A 13,941-nucleotide genomic window follows, 5' to 3' on the forward strand; every position below is an offset into this window, starting at 1 on the left:
GAAAAAGGTCTCGTGTTGGTTCGCTGTCACCAAATAATGAAGCGGGAGCCATCATTTGTTCGGAAATTTTATACATTTGTTGAAGGGGTGACAAGGAAAAGAGGATGAAATTATAATAGTTTTGTTTCATACCTCGTAAATTACTCCAAAACAACCTGACTTTGAGTGCTTTTCCCTTCCTTTTCTCAGAAGACCGCAGCAACTTGCGTCGTGAAAATTTCCGCCCTCTTGTAATTTCCTGACAGTGGAAAATCCTTACCCGTCCCTCCCACCTAGCACTGTGTACAAAGCCTCGCATTCAGTCTTTCTTAAACCCCACCCCACCCGAAACAATTACAGGACCGAAGCAGAGACCCCTGGGAAAAATGTCACAGCAGTTGAGTTTCGATGAGCTTTTTTTAGAACTAATAGGTCTTTTTGAGAAACATCAACTTCCTTGAGGGAACTTTGAGCCTTCAGGAATCAAACATGACTAGGTTTGAAAATTCCTTCTGGGTGAGTATCACTTTTAGATCGTATTTGTTTTATAAGGAGCACAAAATGTTTTAAAATCTAACGTTATTTACCGCATTTATGGACGTCATAATTTTGATTTCCCGTTTACCTGTTTACGGGAAACAATAATTATTGTCTTTGTTTGTATTCAGGAACAGAAAGGGTACGAAGAATTACGGAAGGTTTGCCGGCAAGGAAATGACTTTTCCCGCGAAGTTTCTTCAATTTTCAACGAGAGGTAAGTTATGTTGTAACGTTAATAAGCATAGAGGGGGACAAATAAATTTTCATATAACTGTATTGGTTTCTAGTCGGATCTTTCGGCTTTTTAGTGGCCTCACCTAAGCTTCCAATACATGTAAGCAAAATCCTAAGAATCTGGTTTTATATTTGAGCTCAAAATGTCTATAAACATACCTGCAGCTGTTTTTCAACTCGATATGCAGCACTTCCAAGTATTTTCCACGGCGAGACATGCACACTGGCCGTGAGAGTTTTGTCTTTCTGTGTTTGCTGTTGAGTTAGTTTCATTTGCAATTTCCATGTTGGTGTTACAAACAATGAACTTGGATTTCTATTGCTTTGATTTGTTTTTCAGTTTGTACATGGTGGTTAGATGCAATACTTCCTCCATTTCTCCCTCCCTCGTAAATATTAATGCTGACAGAATTGGTTACATAGTAATAACATAAAATTATTCATGAACTGCCAGGATTTTGATAACATGCCTTGTTGCAATTGTGCTTATGTGTGATCATGTTAAAGGCATGTGTGAAATATTTTTCCATGTGATAGTAGTGTGATAACATGACTGTATTAGAGATAATTAACTTTATCAGATATTCCAACCCCTTTTGAGGGGAAATAGAGAGTTTATTTTAGCGCCAAAGGTGCAAGCCTCTAAAATTACCTGGGGCATGCCTCCCCAGGTAATTTTTCCAAATTTAGTTTCTTTCAAGTGGCATTTCCTGCATTTTGACATTAATCCATTTTTTCAGAATGAAATAGGGAGATTTCTTTTACTACTTAAGCTGAAACTGCAAAACCAAAAATCCCAATGCACCCCTCTTTGTCACCTTAAAATGCCTCAATATATATGGGAAAAACATGTTTCAGATAGAGACTCAATCTGGTAAACATTGTATCTCACAAAATCAATTTAAAACAATGAAAGGAAAGAGATTCTGCTCACTAGTATCAGTGAAGCTAAATCAGATAGTTTGGTAAAGAAGGTAATATTGTTGTGAATACTTAAATAACCTTAGATTTTCATTCTTTCAACTAACATCCATTAAGATTATAGTCAGGAAATAACAAGATAAATAGGTAACTAATACCATTTTCTAAGTAACTCTTGATCAATATTAGCTTTTGAATCATATTTCACGTAATTCAACACTCCCAGCTGAACTTTTTAAAAATTGGTGGCAAACTGAAATCACAGGGTGGTTATCAGAAATATAATATTGGTCACCAGAGAAAAGACATTTTGTGTAATATTTCTTGACATACGAAACCACTGGTTACATCCCTTGTCTTTGGAGTAAGCAGCATGACTGACCTCATGGCTAATTAAGATCCAGGTGATCAAAGACAAAGAGGCAAGCTATTACAGAAGGAAATGATGAAAATGGAAATGATTATCTCACTCTGTTTTCACACCATAGAAACTCATTTATAAAAATGTTACAACTTGTTATATGACTGCTGAACACTGCTTGACAAATTTTCCAATAACACTGCAAAATTTAGTTGTCTCAATTTTTTTCCTGGTATTGTGTTTTAGGAGTTAGGGAGTAGTGTTATTCTGGATGAAAACTCTGCATTGACAAAGGAGAGGAGCAGTTAAAAAAAATTGATGTCAAAGCTGTCTTTAAATTTGGATTAGTGGTTTACAGTCTGCCCTTTATTACCGCATTTTCTCATCAAACTCAAATTTATTTCTACACTCTCCATGCTAAATGTTCTGAATTGTATTTTGTCACAAATCTGATTTGAAATCTTTTAACAAAAACCTCTGTTTATTCCAGGGCAAAAATTGAACAGACATATGCTGAAAGCTTAACCAAGTTGGCAGCCAAGGCACAGAAAACATCAAAGGATGCATTGGGGTAAAAGGAAATGCTGTGAACTATAATTGTCAAAATGGAAAAAGAACTGTGAACTCCTAAAATATTTCTTAATTGTTACTTTTAATAAATAAATCCCATTAATAGGCTAGATCATTGTAAAGACCAACTCATGATCAGGAAGTGTGATTTGGTGCTGTGTAATAGGTCTTGGCTAGCCAAGTAGTCCTATTTTTACAATGCCAACTTTTTGATTATCTTAATTCATGCACCAAACTTTCATTATCTGTAATTACCTTTGCAGGACTCTCAAATCTTCATGGGAAAGTGCCCTCTTGGAAATGGAAAATGAAGCAGAAATACACAAGTAAATATTAAGTTATAATTAATAATCATATTAAAACTTTGTAAATTGAGCAGGCGTGAAGATTATTTTGTTAGCTAAGGGGAATGTGTTAAGTCTATAAGCTCAATGAGCTATAATTTTCATGCAGTTATGACCTTCTCATCTCTATCCTTATATTAATTTATTACGTTGAAAACTTTAAAATAGAATTGTCATCTTTCTTTTGAATTTAATTTGGACAGTAGAGTAAATTTTTTTAGCTTGTAGCTAGTGTTAGTGATTTGTCCAAATTTATCAAAGGCAATGTCAATACAAGTACCCAGTTTGAATCTCTTAAGGGGTTAGATGCTTCTAGCTATCAATTGAAAGGCAAAAGACACACTCTTGTTGACTGCAGATTTGGCTCCAAATTCTGCTTAATGTTCCATCATCTTTTGCCGGCAACATTAGGCATTTCTTTTTTGCAATTATCTTTGTGTGATATTCTTTTTTCAGTTTGATAAATCCATAATCATTTCATTTTTATGATTCAAATTGTGTGTTATTTTCTGTTCATTTAGAACATTAGGAAATCAGCTACATGACGAGGTTTCAAAACAGATCAAAGCATTTGTGGAAACACAGTCAAAAGCAAGGAAAACGGTAGATATTTTCAGTAAACCAATCACACTACTAGTATTATTGGAAAAAAGTACAAAAAAAGAGATTGTTTTAATTTCTGATTTTACTAATTTGCTCATCAGGTGGAGTCCCTGGTAGATAAAGCTTACAAGAATTTTAGTGATAAACTAAATGATGCATTGAAGGTGAAATGCTTTATTTATTTTCTGTATCCCTGGCTAATCAGTCAATTACTGTTATTTGATTGACTGACAATCTGATCAATTAAGTATCTGAATGACTGATTTATTGTAAAGCACATTTGATCATGTGCCATGGAAAGTTGTACTATATAAGTTTTAATTAATTGTAATTGTAAATTGATTAACCTAATAGACCGACCAACTGACTTATCCACTGACTGAATAACTTTGCTACCTTTTCTGGTTAGCTCTAGATCATAATACTTACCTTTTTAGGGGTTAAATATTGTAAACCAATGCTGAGATAGCCAAAGGAATGATGTGTTTGACTGACCTCAAATTTTGTTCTCAGCAGTCCAACTGAAATAACAGTTACCTTAACTACAGGACTAAACTTTTCTGCTTCACTGAGATTTTCTTGATCAGACCTGACCAATTTGTTATAAATATTTTTCTAGAAAAAAAGTGCTGCCCATACCAAGACAAGGGAAGCTGAAAATATGTTCGAGCAGGTTGAAGAAGCTCGAAATGGAAAAAGTGGTAAAGTGATGTCAGAAAAAGAGATTTCTAAGGTATAAGACATCACTGAAATATACGTTGATCTCTGAAGCCCTGATACAATACATCAAACCTCAAAAAATGTTGAATTTTCAAATTGTTGATTGAAGGTCATTACTCCCCCCTAAAAGTTAGAGCCTCGATAGTAACTTTTTGTCTTGAATTATTTGAAAGATTGTTTTAATTCAGGCATAGAACCATAATGCAAATGGCTGTTTCCCAATACACCATTCATTCCTATTACTGGTATGAAATTTTTATTCTATTCTTTTATAATCTAGCAGGTGGATGGCTTCAACAGTATTTAAACTGAAATCTAACAAGTCATTTAACACACATTTAAACTGGTGGAGGTTCATTCTATTGGAAGGGTTTTAATGATAACTGTTGCTAAATGAGATTTGTAATTCATCTTGTCACTCCTAGATGGATGTGAAATGTAGAAAAATGATGGACACTTCTTTGAAAGCAGGTAAAGAGTCTCAGTTTATTTTCTTTAGTTTTACCTTTGTTCCTTACTGAAACAAGAGATCAGGTGTCTAGGGTCTTCTTTTAACCCCCCTCCCCTCCTCAAGTGCCTAGATTCAATGTAGTCCCTTATAGCCCCATGACTGGCAATTCCCTATAACTATGCAGTGAAACAATTACTATCACAATACTGCTTAACCTTTTAACTCCCAGAAGTGATGAACATGTAACTTCTCCCTCTAATATCCATACATTATCCAGCAAACAGGTAATAAGAATACTCAAATTCATTAGATAGGAGTTCTTTTCTTGATCAAACAAAAAAATTCTCATGGTCAATTTCAAAGGAAATATGTAGAAGTTAAAGGGGAGAATTATCAATTAGATCTTGGGAGTCAAAGGGTTAATATTTAACCAGGGGTTTTCATTAGCAACTACAGCTTAGCAGGGTTATCTGCCTGCTTGCAATGGGCCAGCAACTAGCTTGTGACCTTTACACTTCTACTCATAACGTACTTACAACCCAGTAATTTTCTTCAAATTGGTTGACTTTTAGGAACAACAAAACATTGTAAATTTGAATAGACCTTGTACTTCAGGAAAATGCAACTGTAAGAATGTAAACCTCCAAAACTCCCAAATCCCAGATCTCCCCAAGAAGAGACCTTTGAGGCCCTCCTCACTACCCACCTGCTAATCTATAAACTACCTTTTTGTACCAAATTTTATCGAAACCCATATTGACTCAAAGATGGAGCCATGGTACAGTTTCAATGTTTGTGTACTTTTGAGATTGACTTCTACCTCCTGAAGGATCCCACAAAGCCAAAGATTGCTTTACTGCAATGCTCTTATTTACATTAACTTAACCCTTTAACCCCTAAGAGTAATAACAATCTAATTTTTTCCAAAAGTATCACCCCTGAATCAAACATCAAGGCCATGAAAATAAAGGAGATGATCACTGACTAACTAAAGAAACTCTTGATTGTTGAAGAAATTCTCCTTGTCTGCACCTTATGAAAAGTATAGAGAACACTATGGAGAATATACATACTGCTTGTAAAGGGTTATTTCACATAAATTTATTTTCTAAAAGATAGGGAATATCGTGATCTGTATGAAAAGACAGAGAAAGCACGACTGGAATGGGAGGCTGCCATGCTGAAGTTTTGCCAGGTAAAATATCATTAACTATTTATTTATAATTTTTTTTTCTCCAATGTGTGTTACATTGATTTCCATGACCCTAAGAATGACTGGCATCTTATTTCTCCTTACAATATCACCCTGAATCACACATTAAGGTCATAAGAATAAAGCAAGTCATCAGTAACTAGAGAAGCTCTTGATTGTTGAACAAATTCTCCTTGTCAGCACCATAAGAAATGTATAGAGAACAGTTTGGAGAATAGTTATGCTTTAATTTGCTAATTTTTTTTATTGTGATTTCAGACTTGTGAAAGGTTAGAAGAGGAAAGAATAACACATTTAAGAGAGATGTTCTCATTATATAGTAACATGTTGGCTGCTGCGATACCTCAACTGCAGCAAGTAAGAACATCATCAGATTTTCAAAATTTAGTGGCTTCTTTGTTCTTCCATGTTAAGGAATTTGCTCACAATTCATTGACTTACATCATATTTTGAACAGAAGATGATAACCAGATTTATAAACATCAAGTAATTAAGTGATTGGTATTTTTCATTTCTATCTCATCTTAAGGCACAGCACAATGGACTTGCTAGAAGCATTAATTATTTAATTAAGAAGTTTGTATCAAAACCAATAGTATATCCTTCCCTTTAGCTTACACTCCTGGAGATTTTCAAGGACTAGAAAAAACAAACTCTTGCAGTACCTTCAAAAAAAGTGAAACTGACAAAATGTTCATGTTGCGATGGTAGATATTAAGTATTTTTATTACACATGACAGAATTATGAGACTGTCAGCTCAGAGGTGTGGAAAATCAATTCTTCTGAAGATGTTATCACAACAGCTCAAACAAGAGGAGAACCACGAGGTCCTTCTCAGCAGATCCTGTATGACTGTTATGTAAGTTCATGAAAACAATTAACCATAAACTATGTAATTTGGTATTTTCAATTGCATTGGCAATGTTAATTGGCCACCCTAAAAGAGTTTCAATGCTGACGTCTCAAGCATTAGCCCTTTCGTCAGTGAGAGTGAATGATGAAGGGCTAATGCTTATAACGAACCCTTCTCTTTAGAAATTTACCCCCTTTATTCAACCGTAAACTGTGTTGAATGAATCACCAAATTGTGATGTCTCATGTGAAAATGTTAGTTGAAAAGTATAATATTGCATACCGTATAGAGTAATTTATTTTTAAATTCACCTAGGAGGAGGACTTGGAGAACACCATGAATTATGACAGGAGAAGAGCAGGGTTAGAGACAAAGATTCGTCTTTTGTCAGAATCACTGGAGAAACAAAAGAAGACAAGAGATGGTAATATGGAACTATAAATTAATATCACCCTCTATCACATTTTCTTTCATACTCTCACCAAAGAAATTTAGACGTGTGGAACTACAGTACTATAAGTTTTCTTTTTTAATTTTTTATGATCACAGTTTATTTCAGTCAGTAAGATGGTGGTGGACCAGCATATTTTTTGGAAATTTTTATTCTCAACCTCAATTGTGAATGGAGAATATTATCATGGGCTGCTTATAAATAACTTTAATAATTTAGACTCAACTTCTCCTAATTCATATGTAACTTGACTTCTGTAAACTTACAATTAGTCTCTTTTCATTTAGGGATAACTTCTCTCTTTGAGGCATACTCTGCAACTCCTGATTACTGTAATGAAGAAGGCCAACAAGATGTTGCCACACAACTGATACATGTAATATATTACCTCAGTCTGATATTAACTTCCTGATTGCTAAAGTTAACAAATCTTGTTTTCTTTATCAACCTATTATTTAAGTTAAGCCACATGTGTTGTACTTTCCAGGCAAATGCTATAATAAATAGTTTAACAGCAAGTGTCAGTAAAGTTCAATGTGCCCTGGCACAGTTGAATGGTCACCCTGCACCAGATGTTTGGTTAATGCCATACATATCAAGCACCAAGGATAAACAGGCAAGTTCCCTCTCTTTGTTACCTTTTCACAGATAGTTGACTACTCGAAACAGGCTTCTTACAATATTTGATATCAATATCAAGTACTGGGTTGATAATGGATTGAAAGGTCTTCCATTGCCTTCTGGTTCAAGGTGATTTTGTCTTGTTCTTCCAGAAGGACAGTTAAATGAGTCTCTTAAAGTGTGTCTTGCCAACTAGAATTATGAAAAGATTTTAGCAAAATTGCGATATTTCTACTGTTTGATGGGATAGTTTGAGTGCACCAGGTGATTCATTAATACAAGGGCATATTCCTTGGAGTTTGTCGCAGTTTTGTTCCATAGGCAGCTGGTGACATGTTCACCCTTTTGCCTCACTCCCATACCCCTCCAGGAAAAACTAAATCATGTTTTTAAGTTAAGCATGAAATTAATCGGCCTTAAAACAACTGGGCTCTGATTTCTCACCCGTGCTACTTCTAATGACACCCACTATATAGTTTATACCCTCTCTTTGAATAATAAAGGAACTACCAGTAAGAAGTATTAGAGCTTAGTTGTACCACAATTTATGGTCTCTAATATAGGGCTTACTACAGAGTTCTCTCTATATTCCACTTGATCAAGTAACAAGAATGGAGTCTGTCACACAGGATGAGGGAGACAATAGAAGTAAGAAACTACATAGCCGGATCAATATCAGTATCTGGGCAACTGCCCACCTAACCCTCCCCTAACTCACCAACAGTCAATTGATGACAAGTTAGGGTTAATGCTGGGTTAGGGGAGGGGTAGGTGGGTAGTTGCCCAGATACTGATATTGAATCCCATCATCCTTAGTGTTTTACCATATTGGTCTACTAGATTAACTTGACTCAGGAGTACAGTCTTTGGCTTTAACCTTTACACCCTAACATCAGAATGCATATTCTCCATACTGTTCACTGTACATTCCCTCAAGTGCTGATAGGGAGAATTTGTTAACAATCAAGAGCTCCTTTAGCTACTGATCATTTCCTTTATTTCCATGACCTTAATGTGTGATTCAGGGGTAATATTGTGAGGAGAATTTAGATGCTAGTCACTCTTAAGTGGTCAAAGGGTCGAAAGACATAGTTATGCAAGTTCCAGACACTTTCACTCCAAGGACTAGGTTTACCCAGAGACTACAGTGTCATTAAGACTAAGATATGATTAAGACTGTCGGTCATTTCATGGGTCCTTTGCCTTGTGATGAACCAAATGTTATGACTTGCTGTTTTGAGCTTTAATTACTATATGTGGAATCAAAGGGATGTATTGAGACCTCTGTCCTTTAATTATTTCAGGTGATGATGAGTTTGATGATATTCCAGAATCAACTGGTGAGTTTCAATGCACTTTCAATGAGTTTCTCTCTAATGTAGCTCAAGCAAAACAATGAGAACTGCACGTGATCATGGGAAGACCACAGGGGGAATCTGCGCCATTGAAGCTAAGTTCTATTAATGAAAAACATGATACATGGTTGCCTGTTGATTGGCACACTAGATTCATGTTCAAACTTCGCCTAGTATCATCATGTCGCCTTTGTGTTCTTTGAAATATTTAATATTGTGGTTGGGTTGGAAGGAGCCTGGAGATGTGCACGTTTTTCTGGAAAGTTGAAGATTTTGACTGACATTGCTGTCAAGATGAATAACTCAATCACATATTAAAGGATTTTGTATTTATTGCTTTTAATTAGGGATATGCAGATGCCGTGCATTGTATGAATACAAGGCAGCTCATAGTGATGAACTTGATATATTACCTGGAGATATTATCACACTAACGGCTAAAATGGATGATGGATGGTGGCAAGGAGAACTTCATAACAAAACAGGCATATTTCCTGCCAGTTATGTGGAGGAGATTGGATGACCAGATATTTCATACCAAGAGAAAAAAATATAGCAAATTTCTGGTTTTTTCTGTTTAATTAATTGTTTTTGGGACGTGGAGCTTTCATAGCAGGTGAATGCCCCATTTGCTGTTTACTTGTTCCAGGGTTTTGATATTGAGATTATCTAATTTGGTGCAGCCACAGGGTGTATTTCATTGAGTCTTTGTGGCAGATTTTCTACCATTCACATTAAAAAATTTTCAGGGTTATAACTGGAGACACCAAGTGATATACTTAGCCCAATGAGAAACAAGAAAATAAATGAGGAAAGGCATAGCTTTGTTTGTACTTAAAAAACATTGCCATGGGCAATTTAAGCATTTTTTTTAATGTAGCTGTTACACTAGCTCTTAGAAAAAAGAAACCTTTTTTAGCAGTGAATACTTAATGTAAAGCCTAAATTATGTTCCATGATTTAGTTTTCTAGAAGCCTCGTCAATGGATTTAGAATTCATTGTCTAATTTTAAGAATGGCCAACTGAACCAAATGACAAACAAAATATAGAGATTTAAGGTTCCAGCAACAGGGAAAAATTTCTTGTCAATGAACAAGGATATGTTCTGTGGATGCATTCTTGTGGGAATGATCATATATTGCTGATTGCAATCTTTTAATTAGTTCAATTATATGCTTAATATATTCTTATTTAGTAATGGTGTCTTTAATTCCAGGTGATGTTGATGTAAGTATATTGGAGTTCAAAGCTATGTTATAAACTTTTTTAAAAATTTTTCACAAATTTAAATTTTTAACCTTATAAGAAAAATTTTATGTTGTCCAATCATGTGGTTGATGAGAGGCTTCATGTACAGGCAAGCATTGATTAAATTCAAATGATGTTTGAGGTGTTAACCCTTTAAGCCCTGGTATCAACATGTATATTCTTGTCACTGTCCTCCATAAGTTTCTTATTTTACTGATTAAGAGAATTTGTTCAAACGTCAAGACACTTCATCTTTGGTGATCATTTAATTCATTCTCATGATCTGTACATTTGATCAGACAATGGTGTTGTTAGGAGAAATTAGATGCTGATCACTATTGGGGCTTAAAGGGTTAATTGGATTGCTAAGGCATCATAACTCAACTCAATTACCTCTTCTTTGAACATTGAAGAAATAAATGTTAAAGTTGCTCTGTTTCTAATATTTATTTTCAAGGACTGTTCAGTTCAATATGGCTCTTTATTTACTCTTGCACCAACAAACAATGATCCAGGAGGATATAAGGTCTGTAGAGATCTGGGAAACACACTACAAAACACTACCACCACCAAATAAGACAACTGCCAAGACAGACTTTTTCCCTCTTATTTAATCTTAGAAGTCAACAACAGTTTTAGACAGTCAAATGAATAAAGGGGGTATGTTTGTAAAGAAACTGTGGTGCTGCATCAGTGGGAGAGTATAATAGGGTAAGCAAGTGAGTTGATAAGATAAATTGGCCACCATAAAGAGTTTGAAAGCTGATGTTTCAAGCATGAGCCCTTCATCAGAGCAAACTATTTGACATTGTGGATGCAAAATTTAAGGCTTTTTCTTTCTCTATACAATTTCCTTTATTTGCTTTTGCAAGACTCGAAATGTGACAATATACAGCTAAATCTTGGGAAATGGATTCCATTGTGCACCTATTTCCTGCATTTCTCTAGTTAGGAATTCTGAAATTCACAAGTCTTTTTATGGAAAGGAAAAACTCCCTACCAGTGATTTTCCAATTTTTATATGTCAGGAAATATAATTTGCAGATTGCCATTAAGAATTCCTGACCTGGTCCTTGAATCATGTAATGTTGTTTCACTCTGTGTTAGGTGCTGAAGATGTACTGAAAAGCACGAAAAATTACACACTCCTTTAGAGATGTTCCTTTTATACACTCCTTTATCATGGCAACATCCCACACCGCAATCTATATATACATATCTTTGTCTGAGTTGCAGATTGAATGTCTAATTTTTTGTTTCTATCAAATCTTTAAATTTTCTCCTCATGGCAACAACAAATGCAGAGAAGTTATTTGTGCTGTTCAGCTTTTCCACCATTTCAGGAAGTCCTCTGACCTCTGGCATACAATCCTTCACTGTAAATAAGAATTGACTATTATTATTTGACTCTGCACTACAGTGGATCTTAATTAGTCAACTTTAAACATTTAATATGTTTAACTAATACATAGATTGGCCATTTTGAATTTGTCATTTAGTTGCCATTTTCAACTGACTTTTCTAGTCTTCATTAAATACTGTTCTAAGTAATGCTAAGATTTGTTAAGAAGAAGTTGGATCAGACAAGCACTTGGTATAAGCAAAGGATTATAGAACATGATTGTAACAACACGATGAACATTTCAGTGACTGAGGGTTTTACCATTGTACTTGTCCAGACTGGTAATTGCCACAGTGAAAACAAAGGGCCTATCTTCATCTTTTGGGTCAATGTACTTGAACACAAACTGTAAATGTTCCTCTGTGAAGTGGAAGAGGTTCAGATCACTTTTATTAAGTATATTGATGCATTCATTTTTGTTATTTTTTTGGTTGGGGGAGGGGGGAGGGGGTGGGGTATAAAATGGAATTTGCCACTAAAGCCATTAGCCTAAATAGATAAGGAGATAAATGTTTATTTATAATCGCTTTGCAACTGAAAAATTGAATTACACGATTATTACAGAAGATAATAACACTGAAAAGAACTATCGGTAGTTTAAAGCAAGTTTGTACAAAAGTGTGTTTGTATATCTTACGTTTGTAAATAAAAAATGTCGATTAAATTCTAGTAAAAAAGTTTAGGCTGTAAGGGCATTAAAAATGCTACAACTGTTGCGAATTATTTGTGTCTTGAACACAGGTCTAAACTTCCGTTTGTTTCTAGGGTTCAAAGTACTTGTGGTATGAGCAGTAAAAAGGTCATGGAGCTTGTTCGGTTCACTCTGAATAATGTTCATGAATAATTTATCAACTAGTTCCTAACGGCGGTCTGAAAGTTTCATTTGGCCTGATTCAGCCAATGCCTCATTATTTAAGTAAAATGGTAAGATGATGTGCGTTGTTCTCTTTTGTACTCTTCAGTACCAGGTTACCATAATCCAGTCCAACTTCCTTATGCAATATTAGCAATTTTTTTAAAATGCTTTTAATAACCTACCATCCACCTTCTTGAAGGATAATCCTAGTCTTTCTTTGAAGTACTCGGTACCTTTGGTAAACTGTTTAATCTTGTACGATGTGCTCTGCTCCTTAGCAGATACTTCTGCAAGAGTTCATTTGACCACTGGTTAATTTACAACTGAGATTATTAGTCTCCTGTCAGCTTAGTGCTTAGTGTGGCTTGATCTTGTTTAAAAACTCGTAAAGTTTATTTGTAGATGTGTTGAAAACTAAGCAAGTATGATCTAAGCATGTTTAACAAAGGTGTCTTTCGAGACACTTCTCACTGTAGAAAAAATAAACTTTTCCTATCACCTCCATTTTCACTAGTCTCTATCTTGCAAAACGTGGTTTAACTACACAAGTAATTTACGTACCTTCTTGTTGTTTGCGGAGTTGACACTCGGTTTCTTCAAAATGTTTTTGATTTTGATTCCTTTGTTCTACCAAGCGTTCCGCTGAAATCTGTAATTCTCGCAGTTCTCGTTCCAGATTGGCAACTTCTTCAGCCCTCTGCCGTAGAACTACAAACATGTCGGAAACCTTTGATTTATGTCTGCTTTTATCAATTTCATCGTTTAGAAGTCAGGTCAGAAGTAAACACGATAACTTCGTCTACTTGCGTCTTACCTTCTAAATTCTTCTCGCTCTGAAAATGATACTGATTGATCGTCTCTTCTAGATGCCTCATCTCCTCTGTAAGTTGGGGATAATAAGAAAATTTGGTAATTTTATACTGCTGTTTCATTACAATCTTCGTTATAAACACAGTTACCTTTCCCTTTCGCTAGTATGTTTTCGTGATTCTCTTTGTCCTCGAGACGAGCTTTTCGAAAAGATTCCCCAGTCCAATCGTTAAGGAATTTATCTTGTACTTTCTTCAAATTTACAGCTAAATTTTCCAGCTCTTCATTCGTAACAGATCCCATTTTATTTCGTTGTGAAACTCGAGGATTTTTTTTTCCAGTGGGAAAAGTTCGCGGTGAAATTTCAATTTTCAGTTTCAACCAATTAAATTTCCTTATAAGATCAC

At 35.1% G+C, this 13,941-nt stretch overlaps 2 protein-coding genes across 3 annotated transcripts; one reads left to right on the top strand and one right to left on the bottom strand.

Moving 5' to 3' along the window:
- The first annotated feature begins 341 nt into the window (after positions 1-341).
- On the top strand, positions 342-10,911 carry LOC113665407 (nostrin). Its single transcript, XM_089182160.1, has 17 exons — positions 342-495; positions 648-733; positions 2,526-2,606; positions 2,869-2,931; positions 3,471-3,552; positions 3,654-3,716; positions 4,172-4,285; positions 4,698-4,743; positions 5,839-5,918; positions 6,195-6,293; positions 6,677-6,796; positions 7,106-7,214; positions 7,529-7,617; positions 7,729-7,857; positions 8,426-8,510; positions 9,167-9,202; positions 9,565-10,911. The coding sequence occupies exons 1-17, from the start codon at positions 469-471 to the stop codon at positions 9,738-9,740; spliced, it is 1,485 nt and encodes a 494-aa protein (XP_089038286.1). The 5' UTR covers positions 342-468; the 3' UTR covers positions 9,741-10,911.
- Positions 10,912-11,062: 151 nt separating this feature from the next.
- Positions 11,063-13,913, bottom strand: LOC113665419 (uncharacterized). 2 transcript variants are annotated; one of them, XM_027181088.2, is made up of 6 exons: positions 13,684-13,906; positions 13,539-13,604; positions 13,286-13,432; positions 12,907-13,011; positions 12,130-12,228; positions 11,063-11,842 (listed from the first exon to the last, which is right to left on the bottom strand). In XM_027181088.2, the coding sequence occupies exons 1-6, from the start codon at positions 13,835-13,837 to the stop codon at positions 11,712-11,714; spliced, it is 702 nt and encodes a 233-aa protein (XP_027036889.2). In that variant the 5' UTR covers positions 13,838-13,906; the 3' UTR covers positions 11,063-11,711. The 2 variants fall into 2 exon arrangements, with proteins under 2 accessions (XP_027036889.2, XP_027036890.2); XM_027181089.2 differs by lacking the exon at positions 12,130-12,228 and having other exon boundaries at positions 11,297-11,842; positions 13,684-13,913.
- Positions 13,914-13,941: the final 28 nt, after the last annotated feature.

The sequence above is a fragment of the Pocillopora damicornis genome, chromosome 9, assembly GCF_964200805.1.
Source record: "Pocillopora damicornis chromosome 9, jaPocDami1.2, whole genome shotgun sequence".
In the NCBI taxonomy this organism is placed as follows: Eukaryota; Metazoa; Cnidaria; class Anthozoa; order Scleractinia; family Pocilloporidae; genus Pocillopora; species Pocillopora damicornis.

Bases quoted from the DNA above. Each gene is read 5' to 3' on its own strand.
- LOC113665407 (XM_089182160.1), top strand. From the start codon at position 469: ATGACTAGGTTTGAAAATTCCTTCTGG. The intron at 4,744-5,838 runs GTAAAGAGTCTC...ATTTTCTAAAAG, and splicing joins GGACACTTCTTTGAAAGCAG to ATAGGGAATATCGTGATCTG. The intron at 7,858-8,425 runs GCAAGTTCCCTC...TCTCTAATATAG, and splicing joins CAAGCACCAAGGATAAACAG to GGCTTACTACAGAGTTCTCT.
- LOC113665419 (XM_027181088.2), bottom strand. From the start codon at position 13,837: ATGGGATCTGTTACGAATGAAGAGCTGGAAAATTTAGCTGTAAATTTG. The intron at 13,433-13,538 runs GTAAGACGCAAG...ACATGTTTGTAG, and splicing joins GAGCGAGAAGAATTTAGAAG to TTCTACGGCAGAGGGCTGAA. The intron at 11,843-12,129 runs GTAAAACCCTCA...TCTTATTTACAG, and splicing joins CAGTCTGGACAAGTACAATG to TGAAGGATTGTATGCCAGAG.